The sequence below is a fragment of the Bos javanicus genome, chromosome 21, assembly GCF_032452875.1.
Source record: "Bos javanicus breed banteng chromosome 21, ARS-OSU_banteng_1.0, whole genome shotgun sequence".
Classification (NCBI taxonomy): Eukaryota; Metazoa; Chordata; class Mammalia; order Artiodactyla; family Bovidae; genus Bos; species Bos javanicus.
Genome location: NC_083888.1, coordinates 56,110,495 through 56,135,793, shown reverse-complemented (window position 1 = coordinate 56,135,793; position 25,299 = coordinate 56,110,495). Strand labels below are relative to the sequence as shown.

The 25,299-nt window shown below is 37.6% G+C and overlaps 1 protein-coding gene across 3 annotated transcripts in view; it reads left to right on the top strand.

Annotated features, from left to right (window-relative positions):
* TRIP11 (thyroid hormone receptor interactor 11) overlaps positions 1-24,714 on the top strand; it is a 70,060-nt gene extending 45,346 nt beyond the window's left edge. For all 3 annotated transcript variants that reach the window (XM_061395122.1, XM_061395121.1, XM_061395123.1), the window contains 6 exons: positions 2,159-2,258; positions 15,423-15,504; positions 16,326-16,440; positions 16,895-17,011; positions 18,030-18,174; positions 21,658-24,714. In XM_061395122.1, coding sequence (XP_061251106.1) covers positions 2,159-2,258; positions 15,423-15,504; positions 16,326-16,440; positions 16,895-17,011; positions 18,030-18,174; positions 21,658-21,878 — 780 coding nt within the window. In that variant the 3' untranslated portion in view covers positions 21,879-24,714. The remainder of the gene's footprint in view (positions 1-2,158; positions 2,259-15,422; positions 15,505-16,325; positions 16,441-16,894; positions 17,012-18,029; positions 18,175-21,657) is intronic.
* Positions 24,715-25,299: the final 585 nt, after the last annotated feature.

Genomic DNA, 25,299 nt, shown 5'->3' with positions numbered 1-25,299 from the left:
TTAATGAAATAAAAACCCCAAAAATGGTAAAATGAGTAGTGGAATCTAAACTTTAATTTTCAAAAATCTTTTAGTATAGTTTTAAGCTGTAATAATTTCTTAAAAAATTATATTTTCTTAACTATAAATGCTGTGAGGTTAACAAATTCATTTGAAAGTTTAAATTTATACTAAATTTAATCTTGTAGATTTCAAATGTTAGTTTTTTTCATTTAAAATTTTTTGTTTCAGCTTCTCTATCAGTCAAGGTTCAGCCTGAAAAGCAGAACCAGTAGGATGTGTATGTGTGTACACATATGCACACTTTACACATACACGTTGATGTGTATACTAGATGTAGATTCACACATAGGAGATTTATTACATGAAATTGGTGATATGATTGTGGGGTCTGGCTAAACAAGTTGGAAATTCGCAGGTTTGATAGTATGGAAAGGTTACATCATAGGCAGGCTGGAACTCATAGGTTTGGGCCAAAGCTGTTGTCCCCAGGTGGTCAAGAATGTAAATCACAAACAGGATGAACTGAAGTGGGCATGGGCTGACGCTGCTGTCCACAGATAGAATTTGCTTCTCTTTTATAGAGAAAACCCAGTTCTAGTTTCAAGATATTTCAACTGGTTCAGTCAGGCCCACCCTGATTATTCAGGATAATATGCCTTCCTTAAATTCAGCTGATCAGGAGCATTTATCACTTTTACAGAATATCTTCATAGCAACATCTACATTACATTTGGATAACTGGGGACTAGCCTATCCAAGATGATACTACAAACGAAAAAGCTATCACACCCTGATTCAAGATGATGAAACTGTGATCTCACATTTTTGTGGTTGAATCCTTGAGAATAACCAAGAAAATTGTGTAAAAGAACAATAGTGAGGAGGGACTTGCCTGCTAAATGTCAAAATAGAGCCATAAATCAATACCATATTGACTAGATTAGTAGAACAGAAGGAGAATCCAGAAATGGAGCCCAAGTTACATTTGAGAATTGAAAACTAAATTCTACTTTTAATTTAATGAGGAAAAGAGTAGATTAACTAATAAACGGTGTTGGCACAACTGGCTATTTATACTGAAGAAAATAAAATTGGACCCTATCTTACACTGTATACAAAAGTAAATTCCAATTGTATTCAAGCAAGGATTTCTTAACTGTGAGGGGTGCTGGAAGTCTGGAGCTGTTCTTGGCCGTTACAGTGACTGGGTGGGTCCTCTGGCAAGTGGGTAGGGGCCAGGAATATCAAAAGCACTTCCACTGAGAAGTACTGTTTTAAAAGTGGTTGTTGTTCAGTCGCTAATTTGTGTCTGACTATTTGCCACCCCATGGACACGCAGCACACCAGGCTTCCCTGTCCTCACTATCTCCCAGAGTTTGCTCACACTCCTGTCCATTGAGGTAGTGATGCCGTCCAACCATCTCATCCTGTGTCATTTATATCTTTAACTTTTATATTTTAAAAATATAAATGTTAAAAAAGAAAAATATTTTGCAAAAAAAATCTAGACGACCACATGTGTAGTCCAGAGGCAGGGAGGAGCCTAACATCAACTAAAACTCAAGAAGCAAAGTAGGACATGTTTGACTGTATTTGTAACACTGATGACAGAGTGTTCATATCTGCTATACAAGGTGCTCTTACAGACTAGCTTACGAGAGAAGGACTTCTCAATGGAAAAATGGGCAAGGTGTGTGAAGATTTTTGCATGAGGGTAGTTCCAGCTGTCCTATAAACATGAAAAAATGCTCAAATCCACTGGTATGTAGAGAAATAAAAATTAAAGTAATAAACATCACTTTTATACCCATCAGACTTGCAAAATTAAAAAGAACATTTGTTGCTATATTTCTTGACTTTTTAATCTTTTTCATAGTTTTTTCTTATTATTGTCACCTTTAAAATTTTTGTCACCATGTCGTCTTTTAATAGCGTTCTCTCTCCTTTATAATATATAATTCCTCTGAAAGAGACATTATGATGTTGTGGAGTGTGTTATCTTTCATACTTAGCAGTATCAAATGAACTTGCCCAAGGTCAGAGAAATATGGCTTCATCAGCTGAAAGGGATTGATTGACTTTAAGCTGTCTTCCAGCTCTATAGTTTGTGCAGTAGTTTTTGCATGCTGCTTCTTAATGAACTTTTCTTCCTCAGGAACGTTTGGATGAAGCAAATGCTGCATTAGATTCGGCATCAAGACTTACAGAACAGTTAGATTTAAAGGAAGAACAAATTGAAGAACTTAAGAAACAAAGTAGGTTTTTTCCTTTTTCTTTTTTCCTGCAATACCAGTGTTGAATCAGATGTAGTGTCCTGCCATGCGTTGGTACAGTCGAGTGAGAACAACTTCTGCTAGAATGTGACTTCCACTTCTGTCCCCCATGATCAGTTTACTTTGATTTGAATACGGCTCCTAGTGAAACCAGAGTCGTAAGTTGGCCCTGGCTATCTACTGGTTAGTTCTTCTGAATATTGAGGCTGTTCAGCTGTGCTTTCTGCCACCTTGTTGACCATCTAAGGGATAGATTTGACTGAGTCAGCTTGTCACAGTGTGACTTTTCCCTGTTTAATCCATGTTCATCCTGCCTAAAGCTATCTGATATGTTAAAGGAGGCAGTGTTCTTAAGTAAAAGAGTAACTTTTTGTGGAATGAATGTCTGCCTATAACTAGCGTGTTACAATTATAGATGATGCTTTACATGTAGGCACTCATGTATTTTTTGATGCTTGTAAATTATCTCATAGGCCCTGTCACTTCCCTAGGGTGAGTCCTGTGTTTAGGATTATCAGTTGGGCCTCAGATAACCAGGTGATTCATCATGCTTTGTTAACTGACTGCTGACAGAGATGGCATGTCCTTGTTTAATCTCTGATTTAATGGTCCCCAGGAAGTTGAAGCTATTCTATGGCTGCATTTAGTAGGTAATGATTAAAGATTATCAGAAGGGTGATGAGAACCTAGAAATGTATCAGCTTCAGGGGGTGGGTTAGGAGTAGTAGTACCAAGGCATGTAATTAAGGAATTAAGAAGCACCTCGTAACATGAGATAGAAACAGGCAAAAGTAGGAGATGGCACAGCACAAACACTGTCAGACAACAGAAAACGGTGACCTGGACATTAAGGAGGCAAGCAGACAAATCACTGAATTGTGGATACCAAGGGACAGGCCAGATAAGTTGGCCTAAAACAAGCAGGAGACAGGAGATGAGAGATTGTTAGAAATAAAAAAAATACTAAGAGAATGTGAAGTCGTATCCTTAAGGTCACTAATCTGAGGCAGATTAGTGCCCAACTAAAAGTCCTCTGTTTGCTTTGTAAGATTTGGCCAGCCATGGAACTCTCAATGTAATCGAGGGGCTGGAAATGGACAAGGAAACAGTTATATATGGGGTCTACATGAGCATTTTATATACATGTACTGTATTCTTTAGTCTTCTCATATTTTATTTACCTTTCACAAGAAACTAAAGTAGGCGGTATTAGTTCCAGTTTATAAGTTAAAGACACTGAGATTTAAACTCTGATCTTTTATCCTTGACCAAAGTTCATAATCTTTCCATGTTGCTCTATTTCTTGTCAGGAAACAGTTGTTTATAGGCTAACTTGTATTTTGTTCTGTATATATCTCCTTTGAAGATGGGATAGTATACCCTAAATATTGAAATGGTTGCCCTTACCCAGAGGCAGTGTTTATTTGGAAAACTAGTCTAGTTGGGTTGAAGGCCACTGTAACTACAGCTTTCAGTTCAGTTCAGTTTAGTCGCTCAGTCATGTCCGACTCTTTGCGACCCCATGAATTGCAGCACGCCAGGCCTCCCTGTCCATTACCATCTCCCGGAGTTCACTCAAAGTCACGTCCATTGAATCGGAGATGCCATCCAGCCATCTCATCCTCTGTCGTCCCCTTCTCCTCCTGTCCCCAATCCCTCCCAGCATCAGAGTCTTTTCCAATGAGTCAGCTCTTCACATGAGGTGGCCAGAGTACTGGAGTTTCAGCTTTAGCATCATTCCTTCCAAAGAAATCCCAGGGCTGATCTCCTTTAGAATGGACTGGTTGGATCTCCTTGCAGTCCAGGGGACTCTCAAGAGTCTTCTCCAACACCACAGTTCAAAAGCATCAGTTCTTTGGCGCTCAGCTTTCTTCACAGTCCAACTCTCACATGCATACATGACCACAGGAAATACCATAGCCTTGACTAGACGGACCTTTGTTGGCAAAGTAATGTCTCTGCTTTTGAATATGTTATCTAGGCTGGTCATAACTTTCCTTCCAAGGAGTAAGCATCTTTTAATTTCATGGCTGCAGTCACCATCTGCAGTGATTTTGGAGTCCAAAAAAATAAAGTCTGACACTGTTTCCACTGTTTCCCCATCTATTTGCCATGAAGTGATGGGACCGGATGCCATGATCTTCATTTTCTGAATGTTGAGCTTTAAGCCAACTTTTTCACTCTCTTCTTTCACTTTCGTCAAGAGGCCTTTTAGTTCCTCTTCACTTTCTGCCATAAGGGTGGTGTCATCTGCATATCTACAGCTTTGCCTGGAAGACATATGGCAACCTGAAGGAGACACACTGAGCAGTCAAGGGATTAGCCAAAGAATCGATATCTTTGGGAAGGGCTAGACTAATATAGGTAAAAAGGCAGTATTCTGAGCCAACTTCTTGGTCTGTGACAACTCAACTGTATGTCATGCTACTGTAATATTTAAGTTCACCTCCCCTTTTAGACAACTACCCGTGTTTTTCCCAGTAGATGATAAGAAAGAAAAAAATGCTGTGAGTTACTGTAGTTACTAAATATTTTCAGAGTCCCTACACTACTTAGTAATTTGTTCAGGCACCCATTTAAATCCTCAGTAGTAGAATATTTTTAGATTTTGATTGTAAGTGACAAGGCTTAGGTGGCCTAGGTCCCTATTCATGTAAAAAGTTAAAAGTAATATTCATTGTAAATATATAGAATTCTGGACTCATTTTGTGAAGTTAATATTAACCACAGAAAAAGCTCTTATTATGCTTATACAACTGGTCTTTGAAAGGGCAGGCAAGAGGCCAGTGTTGCACAGACGGGAAGGGGAGGGGGTTAAAGGGACGGTTAGTTCTGTTATGTCTTTAAGTCATTCTTGTCATTTAAGCTCTTCTTAACAGTCTGTTTTCTTTTATTACCTAAGTGCTTAATATTACTTTTAGATCTCTAAACACAAATGTGATTTTATTTTCTCAAAGCTGCATTTTTGATTTGATAATATAAATAAAACTTTGATTGGCTTGGTTGTTGCAAAAGAATCATTGTATATTTTCTTTCATAGATCATTAAGTACTTTAAATGTTGATTGATGTTGTAATACTGTACTTTATTTTTAACGCAAAACTTGGCCAGACAGCAAAAATATTTGCCAGGAGAAACAGTTTTGAAAAAGACAGATTGGCTTTTGTTGCAAGAAAGTACATAGAAACTTGAATCGTAGAGGCAAAGTATTCTTTTATTTCTAAGCATCTGTGGACTATTCGATGATTAGTTGATATGCAGTTTCAGCATTTAAACAATATTAGGAAACTCATTTTAAAAAGCAGTATTTTATTTGAAATGCTTATGTCATTGCTACCAGAGATGAGATGATTCAGTCTGGTCAAACGTATGAAAAGGGAGCTATTGCTTATAACACCAGTCTTAAAACAGTAGGTTGTTGATGATTTCAGTCTTTCTTAGAGTAGATAATTGTTAGTGCTGTGTATGTGCAATTGTGGTGATGAGTCCTGAGTATTTACAGGCTTTGTGTGAAAAATATGATGATGCCTTAATCAGGTGTTAAATACTTAATGTGAACCAACTACTTGGCTTCATGTTAGACGCTGTGTGAGATACTAGTTAGGAGCACCCCCTACTTCTCTTTTTTATAGGAACTTAGTTAAGGAGGTAACACCTGGCCTAGATACACACCATAGGTTCATAGTTTAAGACAGTGGTGCTCAGCTCTGTCAGAGAGTGCGTATTTAGTTCTCCAAGAATCCTATTAAGGGTTAGGGACATTCCATGGAGAGAAGAAACCTGAGTAGACAGAGCTCTAAACTAGTAGTAAGATTTTACTCCCAAAGTTTAAGTTCTTTGTCTTCTCCCCCTCACCCCCCAGCCCCACACACTGTGGGAAAGTCACAATGAAAAGAAACCCTCAGATCCTGTAGGTGCTATAATTTAATAGGTAGTGTTGGCTGGTAGAAGAATTGCTGCTTTCTTTCCTTTTAGAAATTATTTTTTCAGCATTTTTTCTGTAAGTGTTCTTTTTCAGTGTAGGTCCAAAGACTTATTTCACATGCCATCCTAGATTTTACTGATTTTTTTCAAACTTAAGACATTGGTCCTCTGTGAAGCAGGTAGGATAATGTCTTTCATGAACTATTCTGAGTTGATCAGAGTTCAGAATTTCTGTGAAATTGTCGTTCATGGGAGAATGTACACCTATGGAAACCTAGACTACAGCTGAACCACTGAAAGATGTGTTATATGGCTATGTTCATGGACAAATTTAACATTTTCTTTCTTTTGCTTATTATTCTCTATCGTCATCCTTGAGATAAATTCCTGCTTAAAGTGAAAATGGTTGGATAAAATTGGAATAGGAAGCACAAAAGAATTACTGTTTTGATAACTATTATTGAAAAGGCTGGTAAATTTTATGGTACACCAAGAAAAATAAGTTTTCATAAGCAATGCAAGTTTGGATTCCAGCACCGGGGAAGTCTTTCAGTCTGTGCGCCAGTTTTATAGCCATATCTTAAAGGGCCCCGTCACTGATTTTTTTTTTTAAGGTTTTGTTACTGCTTTTTAAAAAAGTCTTCTATGAGTTGAGAATGGAAAATTTCCTTAGAGTGTTTTTTTAAAGAAAATCTAGAAGAATGTATAAAATGAGCCCCAGTAAACCAACTGTAATATGAAGCATAAAAACATTTTAAAACTACAGATATAAAACGTTTAAACTGTTTTTCATGGAGCCACCTTTATGGTGCTGGATGGTGGATTTTTTATTTTAAATAAAGACATTCCGTTTTCCAGGACATGATTTATACAAGAAAACATATAATGTCCTGTTGAACATAGGCCAGATACATTCCCAGACGCTTTGTTACCCAAACCTTTTGAGGGATTTCTTTATAGATGTTTTTGGCAGAAGTTGTGATTTTAGAGGAAACATATAAGAAATACCAGATGCAGTTTTCTGAGTTGCCATAAATAGTTAAAAAATTGTGATGATTTAAACATCTGGGTGTACTAGAAAATGTCAAAATTTTTAATTAAGAAAAAAGCTTGTGTCAATTAGGTAAACAGGCCCTTTTCAACATAATGGTTTTATTTCTTTTTAATTTTTTAATGGTTATATTTTTTAAATGTATGTTTTATTAGTTCTTCTAAGTATAAAGGGAAAAGCAAAATATGTAACTTTGAGAATTTTTGACTTAATGTGTTTTGTGTCTTTTTCTTCATATAGACGAGTAATTCATAAGATAAATCATTTATTCTTTTTGTCCTGTGTTACAGTCTCAGATAGTCTCCCTTCCCAGAGAAAAAGCAGTCATTCTTTTATTTGTCACAGATTCGTTGTTTTCTGCTGTGTGCCAAGCACTAAAATAAGTGCTCAAGATACAAAGATAGGGGACAAGAGTTCAGGAGGATAGTCACATACTTGCAACAAGCTATTTGAAAAGGAAGACAATCTATTCTACCCATGATGGTGATATGGAAGGGTAGAAAAGGCTAGTGAAAGTTATACTTGCCCTCACTTGAATGGTGAATACGTCCAGTGAAGCAGGCAGAGAGTTGGGAAGGAACATTCTAGACAGAGGGAGGAATTCATAGGAAACAGCATCAGATCTGGAAACTGGCTGAGGATCTAGTGGACTCATTATGCGTGTGTGCTGCACTGGTGTGGAGTGTGGAGAAGGCAGAGGTGGGAGTAAGCTGTTGGATCATGAACACAAGTTTTAAACTGGGGCTAAATTATACTATAATTTAGTATAGTATAGCAAATAGGACTAAGTAGAGACAGGGGAACTGGAGAGTTTCTTATAGGGGGCAACAGATTCTCTTCATCCAACTGTTGCCATGCAGGAAAGTGGGTCCAGGGTTGCTAAATCTTCAGATCTTTCAGAAGACACCAGAAATGTAGACTTTGATGTGACGTGTAATTTAAGTTAGAAAAGAAAAACCCTGTGGGCTGAACAAACATTTCTTTGTATCAGATTTAGTCCATGCTGATTTCCAACAGCTTTCAGAAATGGGTCACGGTTTAGTCTGTAGCTTAGAAAGCCATTTGTCATTAATATAAATCAGTACATACTAGTATACAGTGGTGATGATATTCAGTAAGTGGCAAAATTATTATTATGACTTTACTCGTTACTGACCCAATTGAGGCCCTTTCTTTTGCAATATGACAGGTCTGTGTCATATTTTAAAATTTTAATTTTTAAATTTAAAAATTAAATTTATAACTTGATTCACAATATTCAGTCTCTTAAAAAAAATTGTTTGTTTTGATATGGAAGAATGCAGTACAGATTATCTGAATTTTAATTTAAATGGTTGAGAGAGGAAGGTGGAGAGGGAAAGTAAATTTGATCTGGTTATATTAAAATATTTACATAAAGTCTCTTTCATATACATGTACTAATTCTAACTTAACTGTACAAGTAATCCAGTAGACTTCAACACTGATAATTGAGCTTAATCAGATTCTAGTCTATTAAAACTCGTTAATGAGGATATACTGTATTCATAAATTTTTTTTGTGAGTTCTTTGCTAGGAAATGGAGTTTCAAAAATTACTTTTCATTCTGCAATTAATAATTATAATTATGGAACAAGAAAGCATTCACCATAAAAATTCTGTTGAAATGGTTGAAAAGAATTGAGTTATAAGACCAAGCAGATGGTAATACGTCTTCAAATGTAAAGAAATACAGGGTGCCTTTATATTTAAAACTATAATTTGCTGTTATAGTGAAAGTGCTTGTATAAGTTGAAATTCTGTTAATAAGACCATTAAATTTTTAGCTTTTGCTTTGATTATATTTAATTGACCAAAGAGGCTAAATCTCCTTATATTAAATATATCAGATTTAAATTTATTTTTTAGGCAGCCAGTGCAAGTAAGACACCAGACCCAGCTTATTTACTGACATATCTGTGTGCTGTGCTTTAGTTCAGTTCACTTCAGTCTCTCAGTCGTGTCCGACTCTTCGCGACCCCATGAATCTCAGCACGCCAGGCCTCCCTGTCCATCACCAACTCCCGGCGTCCACTCAGACTCACGTCCATCGAGTCAGTGATGCCATCCAGCCATCTCATCCTCTGTCGTCCCCTTCTCCTCCTGCCCCCAATCCCTCTCCACATCAGAGTCTTTTTCAATGAGTCAACTCTTCGCATGAGGCGGCCAAAGTCCTGGAGTTTCAGCTTTAGCATCATTCTTTCCAAAGAAATCCCAGGGCTGATCTTCAGAATGGACTGGTTGGATCTCCTTGCAGTCCAGGGGACTCTCAAGAGTCTTCTCCAACACCACAGTTCAAAAGCATCAATTCTTGGGCGCTCAGCTTTCTTCACAGTCCAGCTCTCACATCCATACATGACCACAGGAAAAACTATAGCCTTGACTAGACGGACCTTTGTTGGCAAAGTAATGTCTCTGCTTTTGAATATGCTATCTAGACTGGTCATAACTTTCCTTCCAAGGAGTAAGCATCTTTTAATTTCATGGCTGCAGTCACCATCTGCAGTGATTTTGGAGTCCAAAAAAATAAAGTCTGACACTGTTTCCACTGTTTCCCCATCTATTTGCCATGAAGTGATGGGACTGGATGCCATGATCTTCATTTTCTGAATGTTGAGCTTTAAGCCAACTTTTTCACTCTCCACTTTCACTTCCATCAAGAGGCTTTTTAGTTCCTCGTCACTTTCTGCCATAAGGGTGGTGTGATCCGCTTAGTCGCTCAGTCATGTCCGACTCTTTGCGACCCCATGGACTGCAGCCCGCCAAGCTCCTCTGTCCATGGGGATTCTCCAGGCAAGAGTACCGAAGTGGGTTTCCATGCCCTCCTCCAGGGGATCTTCCCAACCCAGGGATCAAACCCAAGTCTCCCACATTGCAGGTGGATTCTTTACCAACTGAGCCACCAGGGAAGCCCAAGAATACTGGAGTGGGTGGTCTGTTCCTTCACCAGGGGATCTTCCTGACCCAGGAATCAAACCAGGGTCTCCTGCATTGCAGGTGGGTTCTATACCAGCTGAGCTTCCAGAGAAGCCCCAAATAACTAAATACTTGTAAGTATGAGCTCCGTACGTATTATACGTGAATCTTGCTGGAGTGCTAGTCAGAGGTTAGATTTCTGACACCCCTTTGTTTCGGTTTTTGAGATTCTGTTTCCCATTTTAAGTTGAATTTGTCAGGGATAAAAATCACTAGTGAAATTGTGTAGTGGGCCCATGTGCTACTTGTGAGCTTAACTCCTCCAGGAGTCACCCCAGAGTTGTTTGAGCCCGTCTTAAGAGTCTTGGATTCTGCCTTTGACAATCAAAGACTACTGTGACTGCTCAGGTCACTGAATGGCCAGCTTTTATGTGCAACCCCCAGAGAAGCATGTATTTTAATTAATGAGTGGGTTTCCCATGGGACCACTGCACAGGATGAGGACTAGGCCTCCACCACTCCCGTAAGTTTCTCAGTCACCTGAGAAAACCGTAACCAGCAAGGAGCAGTCTTGTCCCTTTTTTTCTGGAGCAAAGCTCTCATGTGTTCTCACTTCTAGCCCGACAAATCTACATCTATAGACATACCTATAATAAAACCATATTTCTAATGTTCTTTTCTTCCTTGTATAGACTTCTTTGCCTTAGTTTGTAAAGATGACAAGGCAAAATGAAGGAAAAGTTATCAATGTTAACGTTAACCAAAGTGATACATATTATTGATAATAGTTAGGCAAGGTTGAAAGATGGTATTTTACGAAATCATATGAATGAGTTCTAGTACTTTATGTAGCACTTTACTATTTTGAAAAGTCATATTTAATCACTCAGTAGGTTCTCTCAAAATTTCTTGAGATAATCAAGCTCATTTTGCAAAATAGACAGTGAAGTCTGGCCCTGGTGACAGGACCGTGATTCATATTTCAGGTCTTGGGACAGGAGCTCGATTTCATGCAGGTCTTCTGACTCTCAAGTCCTGCTCCAGCCACCTTTCTTTTCTCAGTGAGTGTATATTAGTCGTGCAGTTATGTCTGACTCTTTGTGACCTCATGGACTGTAGCATGCCAGGCTCCTCCGTCCATGGAATTCTCCAGGCAAGAATACTAGAGTTGGTTGCCATTCCCTTCTCCAGGAGATCTTCCCAACCCAGGGATCGAACCCAGGCCTGCCTGCAGTGTGCAGGCAGATTCTTTACCATATTAACCATCAGGGAAACCCTTTCTTGGTCAGGTGGCTGTTAAATAAACTTGAGTCTTGTCCAAGGGAGCTTAGTCATAAAACAGCCAGTGAGTTTGTAAGGAGTGTGACCTAATTTTACAGTGCTTTCTAAAGACAGTATTATAGTACAGTGTTGCTAACCGCAAATAAAATGGAAAATTGTGTTGTACTGATTTGTTGTAGTCACTCACATTTTATGTTTACTTTTGATTTTAAATCAGGTGATGAAGACCCTGGCACCATCTCTCAGTATTACAGAGAAGAGGCTCTAGTATGGTTTTAGGATGTCAGATATTCAGAGTAACTCTTAACCTAAACCAGACCAATCCCAGTTACTTTGTTGCTCAACTTTAAAGTGTACCCTGTCCCTGCCCTTTTTTCCCCTTATAATTTCCAAAGAATTATTTTGGCATGTTTTTAGGTTATTTCACAGGGATGTTGTATTTGGCTAGATACTCACTTCTGAATAACTGTATTTTGCCTGCCCATATAAATACAATTCTGATTTCAAATTGTGGTTTGAATTAGTATGCAGTTTTTGTGGAGAAGTATTGAGAATCTGATGGGAGGAGAATAGGTATGCCTGGAGAAAAGAGCAATCTGTAGGGATCTTTGAAGTCAGTATTCAACTTTCTTTTCTAAGTCTTTCCTAGTTAATACCACCCTTCCAACCCTTTCCCCCAAAGTCCAAGGTTGTTTTCTAGACTCAAGTATCAGTGTCCGCTTAAACTGCTACTTGAAGTTTAAATAGTCCTCTGCATGTTTTCGAGGATAGTCACACTGTCAGTTCTCTTTCTCACTAGCTCAGGACTAGCTTATATTCTGATAATGAAAATTTTAAGAAATTTGTACCCTTTTATTTTGGCTTTAAGGATGTTTTGAGGGCTTCCCAGGTGGTGGTAGTGGTAAAGAACCCACCTGCCATTGCAGGAGACATAAGAGATGTGGATTCAATCACTTGGTCAGGAAGATTCCCTGGAGGAGGGCATGGCAACCCTCTCCTGTATTCTTGCCTGGAGAATCCCATGGACAGAGGAGCCTAGCAAGCTACAGTCCATGAGGTCACAAAGAATCGGACATGACTGAAGTGACTTAGCACACATGCGTGCAAGGATGTTTTGCTTCTATCTTTCAGAACACAGAGCTTTCAATAAGAATTTTACCAATATTAACTAATTTTCATCAAGAAAATATTTACTACTTGAACTTTATTAAGATGGATTTCTTGATCAGTTTTTCATAGAACAAAGTTTAATTTTTCTAATTTATTTTACTAAAGTCATTTTTATCAGAAGCAAGGTTGTGAATTTTACTCTGAAGATATCTAGTTATCATTCAGTTTTCAGTTCAGTTCAGTCACTCAGTCATGTACGACTCTTTGCGACCCCATGGACTGCAGTACGCCAGGCCTTCCTGTCCATCACCAACTCCCAGAGTTTACATAGACTCATGTCCATTGAGTTGGTGATGCCATCCAACCATTCAGTTTTATCTTTTCTTTTTTAATGAGATAGTATAGTATAATGGTTGTATTCTGGTTATACTCCAAAGTAGTGTTATCCATTAAAAAAAATATAATGTAAGCCACAGTTAGAATTAAAAACATTTTAGTAGCCACATTTAAAAAGTAAAAAGATACTGTGAGATTAATTTTAATAATATATTTTATCTAGAATTTATATTGTATCTAGTATTTATCATTTTGAAATTTAATCAATATAAAAATCATTAGTTTTTAGAAGAAAGTAAATAGGAGAAGGGAAGTCTCAGAGAAAGGGAAGATGGGGGTTGGCTAAATTTGACCTTCTCTTCTGCCACCTCTCCATAGCCTGGGGCAGAAGTGGAGGAGGACAAAAGAGAAGATTGTGCTCCTCTGGCACTTACTTTAGTTGAGGAATGGGGTGGTTAATTCAGAACATGAATGAGAGATTAATTTACTTGCTGTTCTTCCTCTGAATACTGAGAACTAGAAAAGGCCCCTTCACTAGAAAAGGCCCACTTGGCACCCTGGTTGGTAGTATATATGTGTCCATTAAGAATCTACAATGTCTTTTTCTGACCCAGACTTAAATAATAGTCTTGTTCTCTCTGTCTCTGTGTGTCTGTGTGTCTCTTAATGTCCAGGCTTAAATTCTTCCCTGGAAACACAGGAAAGGAAATGTTTGTAGTAGATTTTCCAAACACAAACCTTATTTTTATAATATGGTTATGACAACCATCTCTGTTTTGGTAAAAGTTAGCCTATTACATTTTGCAGTTGAGATTTTGGCAATTTGGAAAAGCCCCGGTTATTGCAAACAGTTAAACTGGACATTTTGTATATACGTTTAGTACTTAAATCAGAATTTTAGGCATTGTACAGACAGGATGAAAACATAAAGCAGATGAATCTGGCTTAACATGTAAGGTTCAGAGAAAACTTCTTTGAGGAAAGGACTTGGGCACTGAGATGTGAAGGGTAAAGAGTTAATATTAATAGGCAGTGCCAATGGAAAAGAGCTTTCCAGGCAGAAGGAAAAACATTTGCAGAGGTCTGCAGTGGGAATTGAGAGTTCAGAAATAAACCATACATTTCTGGTCAATTGATTTTTAACAAAGATTCCAAGAGAATAGTTTTTTCAACACTTTACTACTGGAACAACTAGGTATCCGCACATATAGGAACCTTGGACCCTTACCTCACACCGTTCAGAAAAAGTAACTCAAAGTGGATCATGGACCTACATTTTAGAGTTAAAACTGTGAAACTCTTAGAAGAAAACATAGGAGTAAATCTTTGTGATACTGAGTTTAAGCAGTGGCTTCTTAGACAAGGCAAGAAACATAAGAAAAAATAAATTAGACTCATCAAAATTAAAACTTTTGTGCTTCAAAGGATACTGTCAAGAAAGTGAAATGACTCCCCACAGAGTAGAAGGAAATATTTGCAAGTCATATAGTGGATAAGGAAGCTTGTATCCTGCTGCTACTAGCAAAAAGCTGCATAACTCAAAGAGTAGGTTTGTGGAAAGAGGTCAAAGTCTAGTGTTCGGATGTGAATATTTCTTGATTTGAAAAGTTGAGCTCTACTGCAAAGCATTCTCCTTTACTTTTCTTTCAGAATGAAATTTGTAATCTAGCTTGATGTTAATAAGCATCTCTTTTGGCTCAAACTATCCATTTCTGAGGAAACAGGTGTAGACTCCATGGGTCTGCTGAGAGTTCCTTAGTCTAGGAATCCATGGCTCCATGGCGTGGTTGATTATGAACAGGGTCTCTCCCTGTTGTAATTTTAGACTTTGCTTTCAATACTGTTTAGATTCCAAGTGTTCTGCCAAGACTTTACACATTTTGCTTCCTTTTCAAATAACTAAGAATTTAAAAATAAAATAGTCCAAACATCTTTCTAAATCAGTCAGAAGCTATATAGTATCTTGCCTAGTCTGTTAGAACCAGTGATCTGAATTTTTTGCAGTTTACCTCAGGATACTTTGCCCTGGCAGCTGCCTCCTGAGCCATGGTCTTGATTGTGTTAGCTGCTTTCCTTCGTCAGCTCACCAAAAAAGAGTCCAGCCAGGAAAATGGAAAAAGGAAAATCTAAAATTGTCCTTTCCGTTTTTTCCCGTTAAAAAGTGGCTCTGGAAATGTTTCATGCAAGGAAGCAGCGGTGAAAAATCTCTTGTTTGCGCTTCAGCTTCTGAAGAGAATGAAAACCTTTGGTTTCTAAATTTTCTGTTAAAGAATTGATTATTTTATTGGGGGTAAACAATGTGAATTAATGCATACTCTGGCTTCTAGGTAATTTCTATACCAGAAAGCCTAATTCATTGAACCAAAGAAGAGATGGACGTAATTTAATATTCCTAATTAGAATAAGTACATATATTCAAAATTCAGTAAAGATGTCGTAAATCTCATTATATAGTCATACAGATTATTTTAATCAGTTAATGACTATCTTATTCATGTATTTTAAAACAGATGAGCTCCAACAAGAAATGCTGGATGATGTACAAAAGAAATTGATGAATTTAGTAAATAGCACAGAAGGAAAAGTGGACAAGTATGCTCTGCCTTTTACTTTTATGTATTTTATGGGGATCACTTTTATGGTAAAAACAATTTCTACATGTAAATGTGTGTGTTAAGTTTTTAAAAACCTTTTGTTTTTCTTATATAGTGATGAGTTGCAGGTAGTTTTAATGAGGGGTCAGTAACTTGCCTTCTCTTGGTTTTTAAATATATTTTCCCAGCTTAAGATTCTTTTTCTTAAGACCATATGGAAGAGATCACCGCAGTACGAAGTACTTCGAAAATATGAAGTTTATTCTTACCATTCTTTTTTGTTCTCTTTATTGCCCTTAAGTGGACGTATCTTGCTCAAATGCATTAGGTGTGAAACCTAAGTATGTAGTATATATCTTAACATTTTAAAGATTTAGATATTATTAGCAAGTTTTTAATAAATGTGAATGAATGGGGAAATATAAGCATAACCATTAAGCACAAGAACTGTCCATCACCATTTAGGATAGGGAGGAGAGAGAAATCTGAAACGTCTCCTTATAATATCAACCTAAGCAGGCACTGAAAATTACTAATGAAGCACCAATCTCAGTTGATTATTTGATTAAAGAAAGTGGGTGGCTTGTTAAGCGATGTTTTTAAAGGGGCACATTTTGAGTTGTTGGTGATGTTCCTTAATTAGACTTGTCAAGATTTTGTTAAAGCTACTTTAAAATATTTTATTGTTTACTGTTCTTTGTAATTAAGTGCTGTTTAAGTATAATTAAATATTTGTATGTTCATTATTTATTGTTTGGGTACACTGGATATTGAGACAACTGGCAAGTTAGCTTGTACTGTTTCTGCCTTCATTTTCAGAGTCCTGATGAGAAACCTCTTCACTGGACACTTCCACACACCAAAACATCAGCGTCATGAAGTGTTACGATTAATGGGAAGCATTCTAGGCATCAAAAAGGAGGAAATGGATCAGGTAACTGAACATTGAATGCCATTCTGAATATAACTAGAATACTTGGCATCATATAAAAGAATCTCAGTATATTTATAACTAAAATACTTGGCATCATATAAACATTTTTTCCCCTGTGTTTTATATAACTTTTGCTGAATACAATAATGTAGAAATGGAATCATTTTATATTACGGAGAAGATTTGTGCAGTTTGTATAATATTAGCTTAAATGTTTCATAACTTTAAGTCACCATTCGTATCAGAATGCTGAAAGTTTGAGAGATGACAGCCCTCAGGTTTTATTTGAGATAGTGCTGGGATGGCATTTCAGTGTATATATAGCTTCCGTCAGTAGGAAACTGGGAAATGGACTTGAAAAGCATGAGTTACTGCCATCTGAAATCAAGTAAAAATGCTTCTGTTTTCTTTTCTTGTATTGATCATACTTTCCTCTTTTAAAATAATCTTTCAGTTGTTGACTGAAGACCAGGGTGGTGTTACCAGGTGGATGACTGGGTGGCTTGGAGGAGGATCGAAGAGTGTTCCCAGCACACCTCTGAGACCAAGTCAGCAGTCTCTGCTTAATAGTGTAAGAGTCGGCTTTGTTCTGGCCAAATAGGAGTAGTGACATCGTTGTGCCTCACATGCATTTGCAAAGAATTAGACTTCTTTTTCAGGTTGTTTTATACAGCCCTGTTACTTTGGAGTTGTGGAAACTGGGATCCAAAGAGGTGATTAGCTTACGGATAGAAAGCCAGATTTAATAGTTTTATTGCATATAGGTTTTATTTTAACATTTTGTTTACATGATACTTTTATTTTTCAAAATATTAACTGTTCCTTCCTTTGTTTTTGATCGTACTGCTATCAGCACATAATCATTTGTCTCTTACTACTAAATTATTAGATTCTCAAAGACAGAGGCTCTGTTTTATGCCTGTATGTATCTATATAGTCACTGAGCCAATTGAATGCTTGTTGAGCACTTGCTATGTGTCAGACTGTTTTGAGCATGGAGAGTGCAAGCTACGCACCAGATAGATGAAGTGCTTTTCTTCAGAAAAACTGACATTTCGGTCGGAGGTAGCAGTTAATTAACATGAAAACATGATCCCTGGTATACAGTAGGCTTCAAATGAGTATTAATTGAATTGAGTACCACTGTGAGTTAGAATGTGGAGTTTACTTCTTTATTTTATGTATTTATTTATTTGTTTATTTTTAACTAAATAGGAAACTGAGGCTAGGTGACTTACCTGAAGCTGGTGAGAGATAGAACTCTTAAATTGAGTGGCATAAAATTGAAAGGAAAGTTCTACACTACATTATTTTAATCTGATAATAATATTACTGGTGACCTTTTACTGTACTCATTGATTGGGTGCTACTGTAGAAAAACGCGATTATTTGATGCTTGTTTTCTGTTGATACCTGTGTATCAGTTAGAGTAGTAACACTTTTAATTGTTCATAAGGCTTGTTTATAAAGAAATGATTCAGATAGCATGACTAGTTTTTAATATGAATTAGAATAGCTGGTACAGTTTCTTGGTTGTAGTGAATATAATTTTATTATCTGCCTAATATATCCAAAATATTTCTTCTTAGTCTTTTTCAGAACTTTTTGTTAAATTTCTAGAAACAGAATCTCATCCATCTGTTCCACCACCCAAGCTTTCTGTTCATGATATGAAACCTCTAGATTCACCAGGAAGGAGAAAACCAGATACAAGTACACCAGAAAGTTTTAAAGGTAAAATCAGATACTTATTTTCTTTTCTACAGTTTAAAAAGTTGATGATTCATGATTATGTTTTACAGTGATACTAACGGAAGTTTTAGTGTTTTTGAAAATGTGCAACAATTTCTTCCAAACTTCCAGTAAGGCATTAGATTTTGGCTTCATATGTATATTCTTATTGCAAGCTGATATTTAATTAGCTTAGGTTAATTTGAGCAACATGAAATATTTTCCCTTTATATATTGGAATAATTCTCTCTGCATAAGCCACATTGAATTATTCTTGGGAGTGCTTGATGGATCTGGTAAACCGCTGTTCACCCATTTTCCTTTCTCACTAATAGTGCTTATTGCTAATCAGTTAGAATTGTGGTTTATATAGTTAGAGAAAGACTTTTTTCCATGTGGTAATCTGAGTATTACACTCAGTAACCAGAGTTGGTATGTTAATAATATTTACAAGCGCAGTTTAGTAAACTAGCTCAGACATCCAAGAACACTATGAAGAGTTCGTAAGTGTTGAAAGGCCTGCCTGGAAGCAGATGGTTTGGCGGTTCTACAATATGTGGACGTAGTTTTCTACCCTACTAGGTTGTAGGATCTTATTTGTGCTGTTCATATCCCCCGTGCTGGCATGCAGTGCAGTCTTGAGTTCAGATTGAAGTGTAATGCGTTAGACTCTGCTCACGTGCATGTGCGTGTTCAGTCGCTTAGTTGTGTCTGACTCTTTGCGAGCCAGCGGACTGCAGCCCTTCAGGCTCCCCTGTCCATGGGATTTCCCCCTGGAGTGGGTTGCCATTCCCATCTCCAGGGAATATTCCCAACCCAGGGATCAAACCCAGGTCTCCTACATTGCAGGTGGATTCTTTACAGTCTGAGCCACTAGGAAAGCCCTTTAGACTCTGTACAGATTCTTTATTGGAAGGGCTATATGTTTTATCTCGGAGAAGGCAATAGCACCCCACTCCAGTACTCTTGCCTGGAAAATCCCATGGACGGAGGAGCCTGGTAGGCTGCAGTCCATGGGGTCGCTAAGAGTCGGACACGACTGAGCGACTTCACTTTCACTTTTCACTTTCATATATTGGAGAAGGAAATGGCAACCCACTCCAGTGTTCTTGCCTGGAGAATCCCAGGGACAGGGGAGCCTGGTGGGCTGCTGTCTGTGGGGTCACACAGAGTCGGACACGACTGAAGTGACTTAGCATAGCATAGCATAGCATAGCATATGTTTTATCTGAAATCTTCATATTTTAATAGACTAACATGTTTGCTAGCTGGACTGTAAAGGTACATATTATATACTCTCAAGTTTATGTCACTTGCTCAGTACTTAAATTTGGATAAATACTGAATTTATATTCTGAAATTTTAAGAACTTCTTTAGTCCTTCTCTCAGCTCTCAGAAGTCGCTCAGTTGTGTCCAACTCTTTGTGACCCCGGGATTGTAGCCTACCAGGCTCCTCCATCCATGGGATTTTCCATGCAAGAGTACTGAAGTGGGCTGCCATTTCCTTCTCCAGGGGATCTTCTCAACCCAGGCATCGAACCCAGGTCACCTGCATTGCAGACAGACGCTTTACTGTCTGAGCCACCAGGGAAGCCTTCTTTAGTCCTTACTTAGATGAATATTTCTATTTTCCTGAACTTTTATAGAAAGTGAAAGTAGTAAAATTATTTTAGGTAAAAGCTTTGTCTACTAAATTTAGGCTTTAGAAAAGTCTTAACTTTAATGTGTAGACTATACTAAAAACATTTTTTTCTTGTTATACTAGGTTTCATTTTTCCTTTAATAGTTTCTGGCTGTGCTGTGTCTTCATTGCTGCAGGCTTGTCTCTGGTTGCAGCAAGCAGGGGCTACTCTTTGTTGCCATGCGTGGGCTTCTCATTGCAGTGGCTTCTTTTATTGTGGAGCGCAGGCTCTAGGGCCCACGGGCTTCAGTAGTTGTGGCTCCTGGGCTCTGGAGCACGGGCTCAATAGTTGTGGCTCATGGACTTAGTTGCTGCAAGGCATGTGGGATCGTCCCGGGCCAGAAATCTAACCCATGTCTCCTGCATTGGTAGGTGGATTCTTTACCACTAAGCCACCAGGGAAACCCCAGTTTTAGCATCTTTCAAGATTCTAAAATTTATTTTGGCAGGGTCTCCCTTCTCCCCTCTCCTCCCCCTGCCCTTCCCCTTCTTTCCTCTCCTTTTCTTTTGTACACCTCCCCACTTCAGTTATCAAGTCACATGCCCAGCTTGATTTGTGTTGCTCAGAGACAAAAGCCAGAGCTTACCATGTAGCTATTTCAGAGTTTGGGAAATTGTCATTCACAGGAAAAAGTACAGCTTGCTGACCCAAGGGTGCTCAGTGATAAGTAGCTTTGATACATTTGTCTCAGTGCTTCCTTTGTTTTAGAGGCCTCTTTTATTTTAGTTTCCCATCACTGAAGAGGGTGTCTTTGAGGGGTTGCTTGTCTCTGAACAAAGAAGTTGTTAATTGGGTAAAAAGCAGAATTCTGTCCACTAAGACTTTAGGGCATAAACTAGGTGCTGTTCCAGTAAAAACTTAATTGTTCAGCCTGACTTCACAGAAAAATAATCTAATGAGAATTGTTTTCAAACCTTTGAATGTCTAAAAGATGACCGTTTAATGTGATGCATACATTGCTTTTTGTTTTGGTAAATTAATATTAAATATGATTGTTGTTATAATATGGATGCCAATTTTTTTCAGGACCATTTTAATTATTTGGGCAAAACAAGTTCTCAAGTCCTCCCATCTTTCAAATGGTTAGATAAAATTTGCCTGGTGACATAGGAAACACTTTTTAGAAAACTGTTGTTACAGTAAATGACATTAATCCCCAGAACTGGGAAGCTCCCTATATGGTTCAAATGGCTCACTCCCCAGAGAGTATCTTTGCCTGTGTAATCCCCTTCCTCTTCTTTGTCCCCTCTAGGTGCACAGGTCTCTATCTGATTGCATCTCTCCTTCCCTACCTCATTCCATATAGATGGGAATTCCCTGGTGGCTCAGATGGTAAAGAATCTTCCTGCAGTATAGGACACTTGGGTTCAATCCTTGGGTCGAGAAGATCCCCTGGAGAAGGGAATGGCAACCCACTCCAGTGTTCTTGCCTGAAGATTTCATAGACAGAGGAGCCTGGTGGGCTAAGTCTGTGGGATCACAAAGAATCAGACACAATTGAGCAATTACCCCTTTCAGCACACAATACAACACACATAACTGGTATTAAGTATAAGACAGCAATAGTAATGCGTTTAATAATATTAGCTCTACATACAAATATTTCTCTCTCCCATTCCTTTCTCTTATTTATTGCTTCTTTATTTCACCTTGTGTGTTTCATAGACCCTGCTTATCAGATCCAGAACCTAGCAGCGTGTAAGTTAAATTTATTTGGGGGCCAAATCTCAGAACCTAAAACACATGTATACCAGTGACCAGATAATATGTGGGAGACTAAATCATCCTTGTTTTGTCATCTAGATACAGCGGAATTCAGGGCTGGTAGAAGAACAGATGTGAATCCATTCCTGGCTCCCCGCTCTGCAGCTGTGCCTCTCCTTAACCCAGCTGGACTTGGACCTGGCGGACCTGGGCATCTCCTTTTGAAACCCATCTCAGACGTTCTGCCCACGTTTACGCCTTTGCCGGTGTCGCCTGACAACAGTGCTGGAGTTGTGCTGAAAGACCTTTTAAAGCAATAGATTATTCTCAAGCCAGAGCTGACATATATCGCACTTTAAAGAAACAAACCGTCAACACTATGTACATACTTTATCACTAAGTGGCCTTTTGGAAGAAGTCATGTATTTGTTTGCAGTTATACTTTCTCTAAGTTTAAACTAATATTCTTAATGCTTTTAGAAATCGCAAGAGTTAAAGGAGGAAGTGTTTGCTATCTTATCTCCTTTTTTCCCCCTGTCTCATTTGACCTAACTTAAGCTAGAAACATTCTTTTTAATTTTAATTTACAAAAGTAAGAAAAATAAAAAGAAAGACAAAAATACTAGTAGCTATATATCAGTTCTTTCCTTTTCAAGCTCATTTAAACTAGAGACGTATAGTTATCTTTTAAAGATAATCAGTAGATTTACCAAAAAAAAGGGGGGGGAGAAGAAAATAGTAGTGGCTTATCCACATAGTGTAAAAATTGATCTAAAGCATATTACTTATCTTTAGGCCAAGAACAGGGTTGTCCCTGGGAGGTGACGGTGTCCTGAGGTAGAAGGCGTGTTGTTTAGCTCTCTGCAGCTTCATCATGTGTGTAGACTGAGCACAGAGAGCACATAGTTTCGTCCGGGATCCCCCTGCCCGCCTTTCACAGTCATAGCCGCCGTCTTCCCTCCCGGCTCCTGACCTTCTGGCACCCCTCACAATGCTCCTCTGTAATTTTGTCACTTCAAGAGTGCCATTCACTGGAATCGTGCAGTGTAACCTTTGGAGATGGCCTTTTTTCACTCACCATAATTCCCTTGAGATCCTTCTACGTTGCTGAACCTATCAGATGCTTCTTCCTTTTCACTGTTAAGTACATGTTGTCACTGTATGGTTTTGCTTTAAGAGCTAAAGTGTCTCATTAAAGATAACCATCTTAAAACAAAATGTTTCCACAACCCTACTCACAACTTTGATCTAAGTGTTAAATTGTACAGCTGCATTTACAGAACTATAATCAGCAATATCCCTAGATACACCACCTCCTGCCTCTATCTGAGGTGTTGACGTGAGAGGGACGGCCACCCAGGGGTCGTCCGTCATCTTCACAGTCACCAGGGCAGTGAGTTACTTGGGCAGCACCAGCACCGGGTGTTTGGAACTTAACGGTGAGGGAATATCCCTTTAATTCTTTTATAAACCCCTCATAAAAATCCTGACTTGGAATTTAGTTATATCAGGATGTTCATGTTTGTATTAGTTGTTGAAGTTGTACATTTAAAGACATTTCTTTGCAAATTTTGTAAATTTCGATATGCCTTTAAAATAGAAACATCTGTATAATAAGGAAAGATGAAAATGATACTAATCCAAATATGTAAATAGGCCTGGCTCTGGCCAGGGCTAAATTTGGTCGTTTGTAAATTTTGCTGTGATTAACTGTATACTTTGTACTGTATTTAGAGGATTGGAAGTCATTATGTGTTGCTAGACAAAGCTTGTTTTTCTGGAAAATCTAGTAACTTAGACATTGCTGCTTCAGAACGTCCCCTGTCTCCTTGGCTAACTTATTTATATTGCCATTCTTTATTTAGTATACTTTAAAGGAAGTTGTCATACCAGTTCTATATTAGAACTATCAAACTGCCTCCTGTCTGTTTTGTCCACTATTATTTCTCTATGAAATGATTATTCTTAGATTTTATAAGGTCCTTTCAAAGATACTTTCACTGACTATCCTAAATTATTTGCTGCTTGCCATTGAATTTTCATTTCAGTGTGGAGCATCTGAAATAAAAGTTTCTCAGTTTAAAAAAAAAAAGAAAAGACAACGTGATCCTTTATTTTGAAGGAATATAATAACAGAAAAAAATTTCCTCTTTTAATTTGGAAAGGAGATGCATGGTGGGTATAAGTAGCATGTCATCATATTTAAATACCTTTTATGATATTTTCAGTATTTCCTTTCTTGCTTCCAAACAGCCTATCCCCGCTCACCCCATAGTTTAACAGAAGTTGGAAAGCTGTTATGGGTGGATTGCATATCTAAACATCCCAACATGACCTTACATGGCTGCTATTTTTAAAAGTATGTGACCTTGTCCTAATGCTGTAGTATCTAACGTTTCAATTGTATCATCATCGAAACTATAGCTCACTGGTATGCATACTAAGTGTTTGTTGATCCAAACCAGACATAACTCATCTACTTTTCTGAATTAAGTTGTGTCAGAGATGAACCATCTGCTCAAGGAATCTTCTTAGTAATCATATAGTGATGAAGCATATAATTCTGATGTTAGCAGTTGGATATTGCTAATGCTAATTTTATTGCAGTACTTTAACTACAGTAATTTTACTGTTTATTCCTCTAGAAACTTACTAAAATTTGTGGTTGCATTTTACCATCGCTGCCACAGTTTTCCACAACATTCCTAATGGTTTTCAACTGCTTTATTGTAGTAGAAAATTCATCCAGCCGTTGGATTTGATTTTAGTATAATACTGTATTTCATGGTTATTTTTTAGTTCCTGCCATTATTGAGTTAAAAACTAAACAACAAAAACATGGGGGAAGAAGATTGACTTTCTTAAAACCATCCAATTAAATATTAAATATCCCCCTCAAATAAAGCATCTAGTTTATTTTAACCTTTTAATGGACAGTTGAAAGGAGGGAAAAGTCAAAATACTTTGCCAATCAGTAGATGGGAAACAAAACAACAGTGCTTCAGGAACAAGAGAGAAATAAGAATTGTTGATAAAGCACTATTAAGTATCATACTTAGGGCATATTAATTTTATTTTTAAGGCTAATCAACTTTTTCATATAAGAAAGTATTAAAACATCTTCCATTAATAAAAATTAATCTTTAATTTTGTAAACATCAAGTATAACATTTATATATTCCTATGGAAAAAACTTTCGTGGAAAAAATAATGGTACTTGTAGTGATCTGACATTTGTGATTATTTGCCAGTCTTTACTTTCTAACCTATTAAGGTTTCTCTAGTTAAAATTGATAAGTTGTCTTTTGACTTTTAGGGAAATATCTTATGGAATATTTACAGTCCAACCTTAATACTGGCTTGTATTTTATGGAACTAAAGTCAGTGCATTTCTGAATTTCTCAGGAGCACTGCAAGGCAGAAAAACTAGTCCAAATAAAAATGATATATGTAAACTGGCAATGTCTTCATCCACAATAAAAAAAAAAAAAAAAACTTTTAGCAAACAGCTGCTGACTTTTTCTTTAGAAGGGGGAGAAATGACTTACACATGTTGTTTATAGCAGCAGTTGATGAACTACTGAAGCTAATATCTTCAAGTGTTCACCGGATGTCTGCTGTTAGGGTAGTGTTTGAGCTTTGGAAATGTTAACTATGAACAGTTTAATAGATGCTCAAGGTTATGTGTGCGAAGAGGATCTGAGAGGTTTTAGCCAGGCCTTTTTTCCCCAGAGGTGATAG